We start from the raw sequence: 17302 nt of genomic DNA, 5'->3' as shown, positions 1-17302 counted from the left end.
TTAAATTAAAAATATATGTTGTCATTCAAAACGAAAAAAACTAAAAATAAATATAATAAAATATACAATTTTTTTTAATTTTGTTTTATTTCAACTGTAAATTATAAAAAAAAAATATTTAAAAAAATGTAAATAGTTTTTTTAAATCATAAGTGGTTCATGATAAAAGAATCACTTCGTATGATATTTTGAAAAAATACATTTTATGTCAATATAATAGCAACACATATTTAATAATTATTTATTGCATTATTGCCAACGTTAATTTGTAAAAAATGTGAAATATAAAAAAATTAAATATACAATTTAATACGGTAATCTTAAGTTGTGCATGAAATATATATTGTCTTTTTGGCTGTATAGTTATTTTATACATATGTTAGGTTAGGTTATTTTTATTGGCACTTACTTTATATTGTCCAAAACCCTGGTCCTACTTAACCAAAATGTATTAGTAAATGAGTATAACAATTATTCACTTATAATACAAGCAACAGGTGATACGAATTGTGGGGGACTTCATATTGTGTTCCATCCAGGATCTTCATTCATTTTAATATGTAAATGTTATAATTATTATCAACGTACTTACGCGAGGGACGATAGGCAAGAACCAAACGCGTTCCTTTAAGTAATTCTCGAATTAATTGGCAATTTCAGTCACACGGAATCCACATATTACTAATTTATTTTTCTAATTATACCCGACACACCCAAAGCATTTTACCAACATATAAATAAATACAAAAACAAATCTGTAATTTAAACTAATTATTCATAATGAAAAAAATATATATAATTATATATAACGTAATTCATCAATATAGGCGTGGCTTTTCAAAACGTAAATCGTACTCGTTAGTGGAGATTTCTGTTTTCCGCTAAAATGGCGATCGATAAACATTGAAAAATTATTGCTTTTGAACATTTTATGATAAAATATGATAAACAAAACAATTTAAATATATTATATTTAAAATATTTAAAAATATTATTATAGGATGCAAAACAAGGTTTCTACAAAATTGATTTTTATTTTTGTTATAATTGAGTACCTGCCTACTTGAATTACCTATTCAAAAACTATGTATATTTGCATTTTTCTGGTTTAATTTTAAAATTATTTTGAGTTATTAAACTTTAGTTTTTTAATTTATTTTTTAAAACCTATTAAATCCAAAATAAGCTTACCAAAGTTAGCGTAAAACAATGAGTTGTTAAAGTGACCATTTTGACCAAATTTGATAAAATATAGACATAGAATGACATTTTGTCCTCAAACGAAATTTGTGTATTTGTTATTGATTTATTATTAAAAAAATAATAAATGTATAAACATGGAGAATTCTATTATTATTTAAATAAATTATGATTTTCTAAACATAATGCAATTTTCAAAATATTTTGACTGATATTAAATTATTTATAGGAATTTTAATTGCTTAATTTGTTGAAGTTTTAATGTTTTCTATAAATGCTAAGAAAAGATGCTTCAAAAGTTGGTTTAACACGAATTTAAGAACATCAAAAGTACTATTAAGTGCCATTCTTTAAAAAAAAAACATTTGAAGTTATAAATGTTATAATTTTAACAATTCAGATATTTAAATGAAAAAATAAATATTTTAATTATTAAACAATCTTAATCGTAGAGACTTGTAACTTTTTGCCATTATATAATTATTTTTTGTATAGAATAGCATTTTTAATTATCTAGGCTAGTCGTGTAATTAAATGCTGCGTAGTGTAACTAAATTAAATTTCAAATTAAGTTTAGTATTTTAACATAATTGCCTTTTAAGTTTCGTTTGAAATACAATTTCGCTTTCATGATTATAATTATTAGTTGACTTGTATTCACATGAATTGCATCGTGTGGATAAGGTCTGCTCGGAAGACCACAATTAATATAAACGTGCTATGTAAACATATCATATTCTTGAACAACAAAGAGTATACTAACAATATTAATATATTAATGTTTAAGAAATTAAGGCGATGAAGAATCGTGAGTCAAAGAAGGATTATAACACTTCTTTTTTTTAGTATTTGGCAATTTATAATTATTTTCTTCCAGTAATTATTAACAAAATACGATATATGCAAATTTATTTATTTGCTTCTTTTAAAATTGTTGTGAATTATCTTGTATGGACTTATAAGTGTTTAATTCAGGTATTCTAATAACATATAATAATGTAATAATAAATAAAAGACCACAGCAATAATAGTTAGATTTAAATTAAATTGTAATAAAAATTGTATTTTTTATTAACATTTAAATTGAATTGCAACGTGATAATTTTTATATGATAGTGCATTATATAAACATATTATACAATAGTCAAACTGATACATAGCTAAATAGGATTATGGAAATCTAAACGTATAAAGCTAATACCAGTCACAACTGTCACGTTATTTATTAGACTTCAACAATGGAGAGAGTTACAATTTTGTTAGTCTTACTTGCGGGTTTATTGTGTGATTGTGACAATTTTCAAAATGAAAGAATTAAACCCAATGCATGTAAATGAATATTTTAATGAAACAGTTATAATTATTGTATAATAATATTATTTTTTTTCTTAGATACTTATGATCTACCGAAAATACGTGCTAGAAACGAAATAATTAAAACCAACAACATTCAAAGTGAAGAGACAAAACATTTTACAATGAGCGATGAACTATTATTAGATCAATGTCCTTCTAAGATACCGTAAATAAAACTATAAATATAATTATATATTTATATCAATATATCTATTTATTGCAATATAATATAATATATTTTATCACTCGTTTAATATAAAGTGTTTGAATTATTCTAGGTCTTTAATGGATCCTTCAATGTCCATTGGATTTTTACAGCCACAAGAAATTAGCCTCGCAGATCAATGTTTTCCTAGGCCACATTGTGATTTTTTTAATCGATTTAGGACTATGGATGGGAGTTGTAATAATTTACAATATCCAACTTGGGGACAAGCTAATACAGCAAGCACACGAATTATTCAAGCTAATTATTCTGATGGTAATTATTAAATATTACAAATCATTTTAAACTTAAATATTATAGTGAAATAATATAATTTTAGGTTACGCCCAACCAAGAAAATCAATATCGGGTCGCGAATTGCCAAATGCCCGAAAAATACGTACATCTATATTAGAAGACATTGACAGAGCTTCGTCGAAAAATAATTTATTTGTCATGCAATATGCACAAATTGTTACGCATGATATAGAATTCACATTACTCAAAGAGTCGGGTAAGTTTCAAAATATTAATAATAATAATATTATGCCAAATCTCAACAAAAATTATTAATTATGTTTGTGTCTATTTGAAATAATTGCTCAAAATGGAAATGACTAATTTCAAAACAGTAATGTAAGAGTTACAATGAATATTTTTTAATTTTTAATTGTTTAAGTTAAAGTTGTAACATATAATATATGATAATATTATAATTTAAATAATGAATAAGTTAGATGTATTTTAAATATTTTAACTATCGAATAAAATAATCTAATAATAGAAAAAAAATAGTAGATAATAAAAATCAACTCCATAGTTTTCCAATTACTTCACTGATTTTTTGTTACTGATTATTATTTACAACTTCAAAAACAAACATAAACTCTGTCAGAATTAAATTGCACATATATACAGGTATAATAAGATACAATATATATTAACATTTTTCACCAAAAATTGGTTAACTTACAAATCTGAAATCAACACATTAAGTGTTAAATGTAAACAGTAGTTAATAATACGAGTGTATCTTTTATTACTGACATGCTATTTTATAAATTTTAATTCATTAAAATTTGATAATAATCAATATTATGCATGAATTAAAAATATATTTTTTATTTTTAAATTTTTTTATATTTTTTATTTATATTAGTTTGTCTTGCAAAAGTTAGATAAATAATGTTTGTAATAGGACATTAATCAAAAAAACAACATTAATGTCTAATTACTTTCAATATTACTGTAATAATTCCAAACTTATTCCATATTTTGATATTTATAAAATCTAAGCGATATAAATATATTATAAAAGGACCTTATGGCCCACTGAAGTGTTGCAATGAGGATGGTTCTACACCGGATATTCTACCGAAAGAATGCCTACAAATTAAAATCGACGATAATGAACCACATTCAAAACACCGATGCTTATCCGTTCCAAGAGCACTTGACACATCGGATCAAGGTTGTGATATTAAACCAGTCAGACAAGTAAGCATCTGTACTCATTTTATGCATAGATTTAAATATAATTTTAATTGTCATCAGTTAATTATAATGGAATGAATATTTATAATAACAAAAAATAAATTAACGACTATTTGCTGATTTTTATTTTTTTTGTATTTATTTTAGATGATTGGGGTGTCCAGTTTTATTGACGCATCGATATTATATGGATCCGACCTTGAAATATCGCGTTCTATAAGAACATTCAAAAATGGTAAGCTCAGGCGGCAGTTGGGACCTAATGGGAAATCTTATCTACCCAATGTAAAAAAAGCGACAGAACTTTGCAACGTCACTTTTGATAGCACAGTATGTTATGTTACAGGTAATTAGAGAATTTAAATATAAACAATTACAATTATACTAATTATTTGATATATTTTCTTTTAATTTTTAAGAAAAAAGTTAGTTATATTATGCACTTAAAGTGTATAATTTAACAAATATTAAACTAAATTAGTGAACATAATAATTCTTAGACACCTCCATTAATAAGGATTATTTTAAGAAGTTAATTTATTAATATATAGTTACTATAGGTACATCACATAATATTATATAATACATCATACATATTAAATTATGTATTATTATTGAAAATGCATACATGCCTTGATAATAATACATTAATCCTTTTTCTTAGATTATACTAAAATGTATTAGATTCATTATAATATTGAAATTATCGTTATTAATTGTTATCACAAGTATCAAAAATAGTATTTTTATTTTGAATACTGTTATAATAATATTGCAAACAAATAAATATTAAATACTAATTATAAATTGGTTCGGTAAAGAATTTACTATACAGGTAAAACTCAATAATTACGCACGTTTTACTTTTACGACATGAAACAAACTCCAATCATGTGACGCAATACATAACACACTATTGGTATTTTATATATTTTTCAAAAGAGGACATTTTCTACTTTGTATTAAATCATTGAGATATAAATGTCAAGTAAATGGTTAAAAATAGATAACAATTTGTTTAATTAAATTCTATTTGCGAAAGTATTTCAAAGTTTATTGTATGTACTTAAATGTAGTTTTTCTTATTTTGAGTTAAACCAAAATGTTCTATTTCCAACAAATAATACATTTTGCTTTGATCAATCCGAATAGTAACGTAAATCGTAAAAATAATTATTTTTGACATAGTTGTACAAATATATAAATTGATTAAAATAATATTTTAAGTAAATTAATAAAAGAGCTACAATATTGTTCATTAATATTATCAATTTATACATTTATAATCTCATTTCGATTTCATTTTTCGAGCTTATTTCAACATTTTGTAGGTCATAAAAAAAGTATCAATAATATAAACGAATTTTTTTTTTTGATTTACGTTGGCGAGTCGATAATATGCAAAACAAAGACCTTATAACATATATTAAAACTTTTTAATTCAATGAAATATACTTAAAAATAAAAAAAAAAAGTAAAGATATTGTAGTTTTTGTAAATAGTACGTTTTGCATTTATATATTTTCCTTCCTGTACTATTTATATAGAAAATTGTACTTTTTTTTATCGGAACGAAAATCATATATTTTGAAAAAATGTATGTATTAAGTACATTTTGATCACATTATTTAACAAATTCTATAACAGTAATAGTATAATTTATAACAAATAGTAAATAGTTAATTTTGACAAAATGTATATTAATACACAAATTGTGCGTTTTACATCAACTGATCATTTTAATGTCGGAATTGAATAAAAAATAGTACGTTTTTACTTAATTTTACGACTACAATCAATTTACCATAATTTTAAATATATATTTAAATCAATAAGCATTTAAATTTTAACAAAACTACCTATAATCTGTATGTGTGCGTTTCCTCAGGATAATATAGCTCACTGAAAAAAATATTATGTAAAGTCTAATTTATTACAAAATAAATTACAAATATTATTTATTAATTTTAAGGAAAACTTCATTTAATATATTCTTACATAAAATATTTAAAAGTTAGCAGTCTGACATAACATAAAACAGTAAAAATAAAAAGATAACTAAATATAAATGCACATAAAATAAGTATAATTTGGTGAAATTAGTTACCTAAATAATAGTAGAATATTATCCCATTTGTGAACAATCATTGAAAGTTATTGATTTTTATTAAACTAATTAGTAAAATTAAAACTTTAGCTTTTTTAATTTTTATTATAACATACTTTTATGGTATAGATTTAATACGTAATTTATGAATTTTAAGATTAGCCATAATACTTGGATAATATAAACACTCAAGAACTAATCACAAATTTACAATAATTTCCTTTTCTAATTACAGTATTATAACTAACTATAATAGGTTATGGTTGACTTGATTACTAAAAACGGTTTGTACAAAATTAGTTATTATTCATGTTAAGACTAAATATAATATACATCTTAAGGAGAAAAACAAAAGTGTAGTATTTAAATTTTATATATTTATATTAATTTTAAAGAAATTGTATGCATATGCACATATTTAACAGTATTTAATAATTTTGCCACCCTATTTTAATCTTGTAAAGCCTTTTTATTTTACTTATGTTTCCTAAAAATGAACATTAAGTTATGTTTAATATGATATAATAATATTAAAATATTTTATTGTGTGTTTGTATTTATTAGGTGACCCAAGAGTTAACGTACAACCAGATATGGCAGTTGTTACAATTTTATTAATGAGACTACATAACTATTTATGTGATGAGCTTAAAAGCTTAAACCCCAAGTGGGATGATGAGCGAATATACCAAGAAGCCAGGAGATTACTCATTGCAATTCATCAGCATGTTACATATAATGAACTTGTTCCAGTAATTTTAGGTTAGTTATAACTCATAACCAATTAATTTAATAATTTTGTGCAATAGAGATACTTATTTGATTCAAAGTATTATCATTCTAAGTACAAAATTGTATTCTATTCTTAAATATTTTATACGTGTATGCATATTTAGGAATACAATTTTAGTTTAAAAAAAGTCAATACTTACATAATAATTTTAAATATAACGATTATTTTAAACAAATTATTTAAAAATAAAATGTTTTATATCTGCCTAGTTATTTACTAGTAATTATTTATTTTTCAGAATATACATTTATTTGTATACAGTTTTAAAATTATAATCTAATATTTATTGGTACCATTCAAGTTATGTAGAATACAACTATAAATTTATAAGTTAATTTCATTACTTCACATATTTTGGAAATTTGAGTGTACCTACTATAAGTACTTTAATGCAAATTTTCATATTATCAATGATTAAAAATAAATTTTATATTATTTTTTTTAATCACCTCAGGAAGAGATTTTTCTAGAGAAAACTATTTACTACCGTTGACTAAAGGATTTGACGATAGTTACGATCAATATTTAAATCCTACTACAATAACTAGTTTCACAGCCGCTGCGTTCAGATCACTGCATAGCTCCATAAGAGGATTTATTGAGTAAATATAAAATAATGCAACCAAAGATTTGTTATTATTTCCTGTGTCATGGCAATATTTCTATTTCATTACAGATTAGTGAGTGAAGCCCGAAAAATAACGTCAAAAATACGATTGAGTGATTATTTTTTTAAACCCGACATAGTACAAAAACAAGATAATTATGATAGCTTCACTAGAGGATTATTAACGCAAAAAGCACAAGAAGTAGATCAATATTTCACAGAAGAGGTATACACAATTTAGCTTTCATATAAAACGTCGTGGTAACGATGATTATAAAAAAAAATTGTTGGCATATCACTGATTCTAATTATTATTATTTGTATAGGTTAGTGAACTCGCTGTCAGAATACCTGACAGACATCAACATATCGACTTGGCCAGCGTAGACTTGGAACGCGGTAGAGATTACGGAGAGCCATCCTACAATAAATTCAGACAACTTTGTGGATTGAGTGAGGCCAAAACATTTGATTATTTGGTTGACCAAATGGATAAAAAAGTAAGACCGTCAGATATTTTGCATAGTACAATATACATTTAAAGAAACTCGACGACTAATCAATTATTTTTTAACGAAGAGCGTTGATGCCTTATCAAAGATCTATGAACACGTGGACGATGTTGACTATTACGTGGGTGGACTCTTGGAAAAACCAAAGCCAGGATCTATGTTAGGCCATACGTTCCAATGTGTTGTTGGAGAAATGTTTTTCAGATTGAAGTATGGTGATCGATTTTATTACGAATTTGGCAATCAGATCGGTTCTTTTAAATTAGGTAACCTCTACTAATATAACACGACAATACGTAATAATTATTATTATTATGATACAATAGTTATATGTTTTATGATACCGTCATTCACTAACCTTTATTATAATAGGCTTTTGTAATACTGTTTTTTGAATAGATCAACTCAATGAAATAAGAAAAACGTCATTAGGACTCATCGTGTGTATTACATCAGACATTAATTCTGTGCAAAAAAATATGTTTGAAATACTCAGTAGTCGGTAAGTACCCTCTACTGTACAATAATATATTTTTACTATAGATGAACTGTTTCTGTATACTATAATTTATTACAAAATGGATAAATTGAAATATCGTTTATTTTAAATTGACATCTTATACTGGTTATGAACGGTGGAATATTGAGTAATTTTTCACGTATTATATCGTATTTACGTCACGCGTATACTTAAAATATCGTAGAAATAACACACTTATCCATAAAGTAACGAGTCACTAGTTGAACACCACTTTGTCGTATATGCCGATCTATTCGACGTACGCTAATACGCTCACACAATTAAATATAACACTTTATTAAAAACGTTGTTCGAGAATGACCACGATACGCAATCACCGTACAAGAACCCTTTTTCTACTACATCTTATCTCTTAATTAAAGTACAATGATTAACCAAATTGTAACCTAATTATTATAAGTTAATTGATACTTATATACTTGTAGAGCGAAATTATAATAATTGTTATTTATTACGTAATATTTTCTTAAGTTTGTTATGAATAATGCATTAACTTTTGTATAGCTACTTATCTTATTGTTTACAAATGTAGGCTTGATTTGTTTTCAGTTATTCATTACTTATCACATAAATGTTTTCATCGACTGGTTTTAAATTGTTTAAATATTTTATGTTTCTACCTAATTTAATTTATCCATAATGTATCAAATACGTCTTAATAGAACAGCTGAACAATATTTATAGTTAGATCAGTGTCAAGACAATTATTAGATCACAATAAAAAAATATGTGTGATGGATAAAAATAAACTATTTTGTAATGTAATGTATTTATAATTTTTTAGTAATCCATTGGTATCTTGCAATTCCATACCAAAACTCAATTTGTCTGCTTGGAAAGAAGAGTAAAATAAAAATTAAATTGTTGGATTACTTGCATATATTCGTATACTTTCTAAATAGTACCTAACGAAAAAAAACGTCGATTTTGTAACTTTTTTTGAATATGTATGATTTATTTATCTTTTTATTCAAATAATAAATTAAAGAAAAATTACTTTTGGTTTTCACGTATTTCATTGTTTTTCTTTTACCTGTTTTTACGTTTTGCTGCTCTATAAAGTTAACTTCGTGATAAATACGTGATGATTTTGTTAAAATAGCTGAAATATTGAAATATTCTGTGTTTTTATTTTCTTCCGTCAAAATAAAAACTATTGTATGATAGACGTGACTATTATAACATTGTACCTACGGTGCAAAGTGATAATTTTAAATGAACGAATTTATAATATTTATTATTTTAGTTACGTCATGATCTTAAAATAATTAGAATATTATCGTATTTTTTCAATTCATTGTTAAACGATAAAAAAAACTAAATTTAAAAAATAATAATAATACGCTTTTAAAACTGATTCTTTAAAAGCTTATATTAAAAATATAATATATTATTATTATTATTAATATTACGATACAACTGTAGATATAAATTGTGTTATTTTTAACTGCACTACAAACACTAGCTGGTCTCAATAAAATTAGATTCAGAACGATTTAACGACGAGGTCCACTTTGTCGTAGGTCTTCTTCGATGATAGGTTTGAAGTAAATAAATGACACGTAGTTAAGTTAGAAATCAAGTTCATTTACTGAGACAAGAAAAAATAGCCGAGTAAGTCGTACAACTCCACCGGTCTATGCATAAATATGGTCAAAAAGTCATACCTATCTAATTCGTAAAAGAATCTACGACCATTTTTGTACAAAATATATGGGCATAGGGCCTATGAGCATGTCATGAACCGCGGTAAATAAAAAAATATTCAAAAAGTGTCTATTTAGTCTTTATCATGCTACGTCATTACGAAGATTCGATTATGATTTACGAGGTAAGTGATATACAAAAAATTATTAAAAAATAGTACGAAAATAATATATTTATAAAAATAATAATACAGTGCCCTGATTAGTTCAAGGTTAAGTACAAGGAAAAACCGGATTATCCGAGACGACCTTGCTATAGAAATGTAAATAAAATATAAAATTTCACCTGCCGTCTGATCAATTTGTTCTGAGCAGAATCTGTATCGTTGCCGTAAATTTGAGCGGAGGAGTAGTCAAATGTTTATAAACTTATTTGTTTGAATGCGTTGAAATAAATCCTAATATATATATAATTATCACTTTCGTATTTAATTTTTTTTTTAAACTATATCTAAATTCGATTATGCATAAAATATATTAATACTTGTGTAATTATAAATATTTACCTAAATAAATTTTCATAAAATGATAATTGCATAAGTACCCGTGGCCTAAACAAGGTTAGTTAACCAAAAGCCATAATTATTGTGTTTAATGTAACAAGCACCAATTTAATAGCCACAACAGTTTAATTATTAATGCTATTGTTATTATTTGTAATGACGTGTATTTAAGAACGATTTGATACATTTTGCGAGATAGTATTGTTTAAGCATAATATTTAAAATTCAAACCTATAAATAGCTAAGTAGGGTTACGACAATCTAAACATACATAGGTAAGACATTAATGTGTTTCAGTTGTGATCGTCGCATTGTCAACAGTTGCTAAAAAAATGAAAAGAATTATTATCGTTTTCTTGTTCGTTGTTTGCGTAGCATGTCAATTTCACAGAAAAGAAGAAACTGGACATAGACCAGGTAAATATAACTAAAATTAAGTAAAATAGCTAGATAATAAATATTCATAGGTATACATTATATTTTAATAACTTATATTCTTACTTTTATTTACTTAGATAGAAAAAATCAACCAGAATCACACCAGTTACATGCTAAAAATGTCCCCCCGAAAAACAATTTCTTTCGGGTTGAAAGAAATCGCCCACATATTATTATGAGAGATGAACCAGCAGTTATAGATCTAAGACCTGCCAAGATACCGTAAATTAAAGTTAAATTATAATTATGTATCAACAATCTTTGCTTTTCATATTAATGTATTGTATCAACATTTTTATTAGATCTCTAATGACTCCATCAAACGCTTTTGGAATGTTAACACCGATAGAGATTGACCTTGCCGATGAATGCTTTCCTATTCCAGAGTGTGATCCCATTTCACCATTTAGAACCATAGATGGTCGTTGTAATAATTTGAATTTCCCAGTTTGGGGACAGGCAAATACATCGAGTACCCGAATAATCGAAGCAAATTATTTTGATGGTAATTAGTATATATTAAATATAATAATTTTAGTGCTTCTTATTATTTACCTTATCAATGATATTTTATTTATTTAATAATAGTAAAATTATCAATGTGGTATAATTTTAAAAATAAATAAATATTTATTTAATAATAAAAAAATGTAATGATATATAATACAATTTAAGGTAAATCGCAGCAAAGAAAAGCTATTTCGGGTCGCGAATTGCCTAATTCCAGACTTATACGAACGACAATATTCTTAGACATGGATAAACCTGCACTAGAACATAATGTATTGGTCACACAATTTGGACAAATGATTGCACACGATACTGAATTGACATTTCCTAAGCTTGCAGGTAAAATATTTTAATGATAAAATAAATTAAATTTATACCTTAATATAATATTGAATAATGTTTTATGATTTCCAAAAATAACATTTCATACTAAATATATATATAATAATTTCATGAAAAAAAAGTTCTATTAGAACAATAAATAATAACTGACTGCTAGTTGTTAGTCGCAATACTGTAATATACCCTCATTTTACTTAGATCACCTCGTCAGTAATTATTATTAGCCATCAATGGTATATAGTTTTTATTATTTTAAATGTGTATAAACGAAAATACTAATTATAAATTGTATTAATAATTTTTTGTACATTTATTACAACTTTATAATGAATTGTTACAGATACCAGTATATCTTAAAAAAACACATTATTTTAACAAAAACCTAAATATTTGGTTATGACTTTATGAGTTATAAATTATATGACTCACTGGTATTTTGTATAAGTATTCAACTTAGTACGTAGTACGAACACTGATTCATTATAGGTATTCGTGTTTCATATAATCATTTCACTCGTACCTAAACCTATTTTTATTGTATTACATAATATGTGTTATAGTTATTTTTATGTGACTGCCTAGTTGTATCTATTAAAATTTGTTTAAAAATATACTCAATATAGGATGGGTAAAAAGACATTTAAGTAGAGATTTTTTAATAACTTTAAAACATTATGCGTAAACGAACTGGTTTTATTATTAATATATTATATATTATACCAGCGTACAAGAAAGATAGATGATAATTGTTATTCTAACCTTAGTTATTAATTTCACTGACTAACTTATAATTTAATTAAGTTGATGAGTTAAAAAAAAATATAAATATTTATTTATAATATGATACAATTAGTGTTGCTTAAAGTTATTAATACTTTCGCACGTAAAACGCTTATTTTTTCATCTTTGTAATCGAAAATCATAAAATGTTTGTAGAAGCCTATCACAAATAATCGGGGAATATAAATTGTTTATATGTTTTTGAATTTATAGATTGAAAAATAGATAGATTACAAAAATATAAATACATAAATCAGCCTTATTAACTCTTAAGTTTATCAAAACATGTCATAATAATAAAGATGTGTCGTATTTAAGGAAATGGTGGTACACTTGAATGTTGTAACCCAGATGGTACGACTCCAAGATTTCTACCGAAAGGGTGCCTTCCGATTACAATCCCACAAAACGATCCTGGTTCGAAAAGACGATGTATGTCCACTCCACGAGTAGCTGATACGTCAGACATAGGTTGTCAAATCCAACCGGTTCGACAAGTATGTATGATCTATAATATCATTTTCAAATCTTTACACACTTGTTTAAATTTCAAGTACAAATATTAATTAATTACATTTTACAATAGAATTAATAAATAATTATATTTTTCTCAATGTAATTTGGTATTTTATAGCTTATTGGTGTTACTAGTTTTATTGACGGCTCGGCATTGTACGGTTCAGATGCTGTTACAGCAAGAAGTTTACGTACATTTAATAATGGAAAACTGAAAATACAGTCTGGATCTAACGGAAAATCGTATTTACCAAATGTAAAAAAACCATCACAGTCGTGTAACGTTCCTACAGATAAGTCAGTATGCTACGCTTCAGGTATTAAAATTATGTTCGTTAAAATCGTTTGAGGTCCTTCCATTTAAGTTTGTTCATTTTTTAAATCAAAAATCGTTTTGAATAAATTATAAAAATAATTTCGTTGATCAATCATAATTTATTTATTTATTTATTGAAATGAACGCTAATCAGTCCTTAACGATTAAGAGTTAATTTTGTACATTAAGACACAAATGTCTATTAAGGTACAAACAAACAGAAACAAATAAATTGATTTATAAACTTTATGGAATCTTTGTAAAAAAAAATATCTATAGTTGTTCAATGTTATCAATTAAAGCAAGACATTGCATAATTTAAAATAAAATTGGTCTACCTATAATACTATTGTGATATTACACACTTAAGATAATAAGAAATAACTTCCTTTTTAAACAGACTGTTTAAGAGCTTAAAAGTATCAATTATCATTCGAATTAGTTATTATAGAATATCCAAGCATATATATTTTTTCTTCAACTGCGCTAAAAATTGTAAAATCGACTATAGCAAATTATAAAGCATTTTACTAATTTCTATTAAGAAGACTTTATACCCCCGTGTGGTGTCTCTGTCTTGCTAACGTACATCATAGCAAATTTGGGTTCAACAGAACACATTTTGTGATGTTAGCTTTAATAATATTAGAGTAAATTTACTTATCATCAAATTTAAAGATAGAAATATTATCTAGGAAATGTCATATCCTTTTATTGATATTATTATTTTAAAGTGAGTTATAGCTATGTAAAATATTACAACTTTAAAATGATAATATCATTTAAAGCATGTGACATTTCCTAAATAATATGTTTACCTATAAATTTGATAATAGCTAAATTTACTCTAATATTAAAGCTAACATCACAAAATTAATTCTGCTGAACAAAAATGTTTCATATTATGTATATGTATGTAAGAAAAAACAACACTTGCTACTCGCAATGTCCTCTTAAGTGAAATATTAATTAAAAATTAAATAATTATCAGAAAAATAATAGAATTACACTATACCAAAAAATAGGTGCAATAGTTCTTATCGGATAAATATGTATAAGTATATTCACATATACTTATACGTTATATCACATGTTGTTCTTTTCAAGTCGAACTTTATAAAGTATTACTTAATGTACATAATTATTAATTGGTTAAAAAGATTATATGTTTACCGATAAAACTAATCATATTGTTAGACAATAATTATCTATATGCAATTATTATGTTTAATATATTTATGTATGTGTATCTAATTTAGTTTTCTATATATTATATATTATTATTTTATTTTATTAAATTCTGTTTTACAAAATTAACTTCCTTTATTGTATAAAATGCACATTTTATTCAGGAGATGTAAGAGTTAACCAACATCCCAATATGGCAGTCAATACAATTTCCTTATTACGATTACATAACATACTGTGCGATGAGTTAAATAGATTGAACCCCGCGTGGAATGACGGAAAAATATACCAAGAAGCTAGGAGATTACTCATCGCAATGTACCAGCATGTTACATACAATGAATTTGTTCCGGTAATTTTGGGTAGGTGATCACTATTTTCCATAAACATTAGATTTTCAATAAAACATAAAACTATTACCTACAGATATATACGTCAAATACATAAAACTATGCGTATAATGTATTGTTATTATCATACATATTAAATAATTACAGGAAGAGATTTTTCCAGGGAAAATAAATTACTACCGTTAAGTCAAGGCTTTAACGATAACTATGATGCATTTTTAAACCCGACTACATTTACTAGTTTTACCGCTGCTGCGTATAGAGCTCTCCACAGCTATATACAAGGATCCATGGAGTAAATTAAATCATATGCATCATAACATTATTCTACGAAACTGATTTAAATTCAATTAAAAATTATTTATTTTATAGTTTAGTTAATGAATCCAGACAAACCACGTCAACATTACGTCTAAGTGATATTTTTTTAAGACCCGACATAGTACAAAATAAAGATAATTATGATAGCCTCGTTAGAGGAATGCTTACACAACACGCACAGGGACAAGATCAATTTTTTACTAAAGAAGTATTTTATTTTGGTTTAAATTATACTATTTACCTATTGGGTGAAAACAATAATATTTATAACAAAAAACGTGTTGATTGTTTGATATAGATAAGTGAATTTCTATTCAAAACCCCGAACAAAACAGACGGCGTTGACTTGATCACCATAGATTTAGAACGTGGCCGAGATTTTGGGGAACCCCCCTATAATAAATTCAGGCAACTATGTGGATTGAAAGCTGCTAGAAAATTTAGTGACTTGACTGATCAAATAAGTAAAAAAGTAATTAAGAATTCATGTATCCACTCGTTGGTATATTATTATCTAATGCAATAATTATCTATATCTTGTAAATTTAAATGTTTTGTAGAACGTCGACGCATTAGCTAGCTTGTATGAACACGTGGATGACATTGACTATTATGCAGCTGGTACTTTAGAAAAACCAAAACCGGGATCCATATTTGGGCACACATTCCAATGCGTTATAGGTGAAATGTTTTTCAGATGGAAATTTGGCGATAGATTTTTTTACGAATTTGGAAACCAACCAGGTTCTTTTAGCTTAGGTAACGTTAATGGTTATAAAGTTTAAGTACCACTATTTTTATGTTCATTTAAACAATTTAATGCATATATTTATATATATTTTTTTATTTTATAAAAGACCAACTTAATGAAATACGAAAAACGACATTAGCTTTCCTGATGTGTGTGACGTCAGACATTCGTTTTATACAACAGAATGCATTTGATGTACCCAGCAGTCGGTGAGTGCTTTAAAACATAAATTTTTATAATTTAAATTGGTTTAAACTGATTTTATAGAATACATCGTACACGTTTCTTTAAAAAAAAATGTGCCATAAAAACATAGATAAAGTTAAATTTCCATTATGTATTTAAATTTTGAATATAATATAGAAAATAATAAAAAGTGTATATAATTAATAAAATTATAATATTATTATTATGATACGCAACGAATGCCATTATCGATGCAAATTTGTTATTAAATTAATAAAAAAAAATAATAATTTTTTTCTTTCTTTCAGAAACCCTTTGGTATCCTGCAACTCAATAACGAAATTCAATTTGGCTCCTTGGATAGACAGTTAATAAGAATATTGTGTCAATTAGTTTTTATATATATATATATATATATATATATATTCTATATTTATATACTTTGTATCATGTAGTAAATAAGTATGAAATATTATAAATTTATCATTAGATATTTAAACATGTTTAGTATTAGAAGTTAGAACAAAATTTTTACACATGACTCGTACTACATGAAAGATATTTTAAAATAATTATCATT

The 17302-nt window shown here is 25.2% G+C and overlaps 2 protein-coding genes across 2 annotated transcripts; both read left to right on the top strand.

Moving 5' to 3' along the window:
• The first annotated feature begins 2399 nt into the window (after positions 1–2399).
• On the top strand, positions 2400–9828 carry LOC132922521 (peroxidase-like). The gene is made up of 13 exons (XM_060986088.1): positions 2400–2529; positions 2593–2722; positions 2835–3037; positions 3102–3275; positions 4080–4258; positions 4403–4601; positions 6927–7124; positions 7610–7757; positions 7832–7988; positions 8089–8262; positions 8342–8540; positions 8674–8776; positions 9600–9828. The coding sequence occupies exons 1-13, from the start codon at positions 2439–2441 to the stop codon at positions 9661–9663; spliced, it is 2019 nt and encodes a 672-aa protein (XP_060842071.1). The 5' UTR covers positions 2400–2438; the 3' UTR covers positions 9664–9828.
• A 1003-nt stretch (positions 9829–10831) lies between these two features.
• Positions 10832–17293, top strand: LOC132922073 (peroxidase-like). Its single transcript, XM_060985394.1, has 14 exons — positions 10832–11081; positions 11322–11441; positions 11540–11684; positions 11765–11967; positions 12138–12311; positions 13413–13591; positions 13729–13927; positions 15279–15476; positions 15612–15759; positions 15837–15993; positions 16084–16257; positions 16346–16544; positions 16643–16745; positions 17031–17293. Exons 2-14 carry the CDS (start codon positions 11357–11359, stop codon positions 17092–17094), a joined length of 2028 nt encoding a protein of 675 aa, XP_060841377.1. The 5' UTR covers positions 10832–11081; positions 11322–11356; the 3' UTR covers positions 17095–17293.
• Positions 17294–17302: the final 9 nt, after the last annotated feature.

Source organism: Rhopalosiphum padi, chromosome 2, assembly GCF_020882245.1.
Source record: "Rhopalosiphum padi isolate XX-2018 chromosome 2, ASM2088224v1, whole genome shotgun sequence".
In the NCBI taxonomy this organism is placed as follows: Eukaryota; Metazoa; Arthropoda; class Insecta; order Hemiptera; family Aphididae; genus Rhopalosiphum; species Rhopalosiphum padi.
Note: the sequence above shows the minus strand (reverse complement) of the source record. Positions and strands in the feature narration are given on the sequence as shown.

Excerpts from the sequence above, each read along its gene's own strand:
- LOC132922073 (XM_060985394.1), top strand. The coding sequence starts at position 11,357 with ATGAAAAGAATTATTATCGTTTTCTTGTTCGTTGTTTGCGTAGCATGT. Across the intron at positions 13,928-15,278 it reads GTCAGTATGCTACGCTTCAG|GAGATGTAAGAGTTAACCAA; the intron begins GTATTAAAATTA and ends CATTTTATTCAG. Across the intron at positions 16,746-17,030 it reads TTTGATGTACCCAGCAGTCG|AAACCCTTTGGTATCCTGCA; the intron begins GTGAGTGCTTTA and ends TCTTTCTTTCAG.
- LOC132922521 (XM_060986088.1), top strand. The coding sequence starts at position 2,439 with ATGGAGAGAGTTACAATTTTGTTAGTCTTACTTGCGGGTTTATTGTGT. Across the intron at positions 8,263-8,341 it reads TTGACCAAATGGATAAAAAA|AGCGTTGATGCCTTATCAAA; the intron begins GTAAGACCGTCA and ends TTTTTAACGAAG. Across the intron at positions 8,541-8,673 it reads GATCGGTTCTTTTAAATTAG|ATCAACTCAATGAAATAAGA; the intron begins GTAACCTCTACT and ends TTTTTTGAATAG.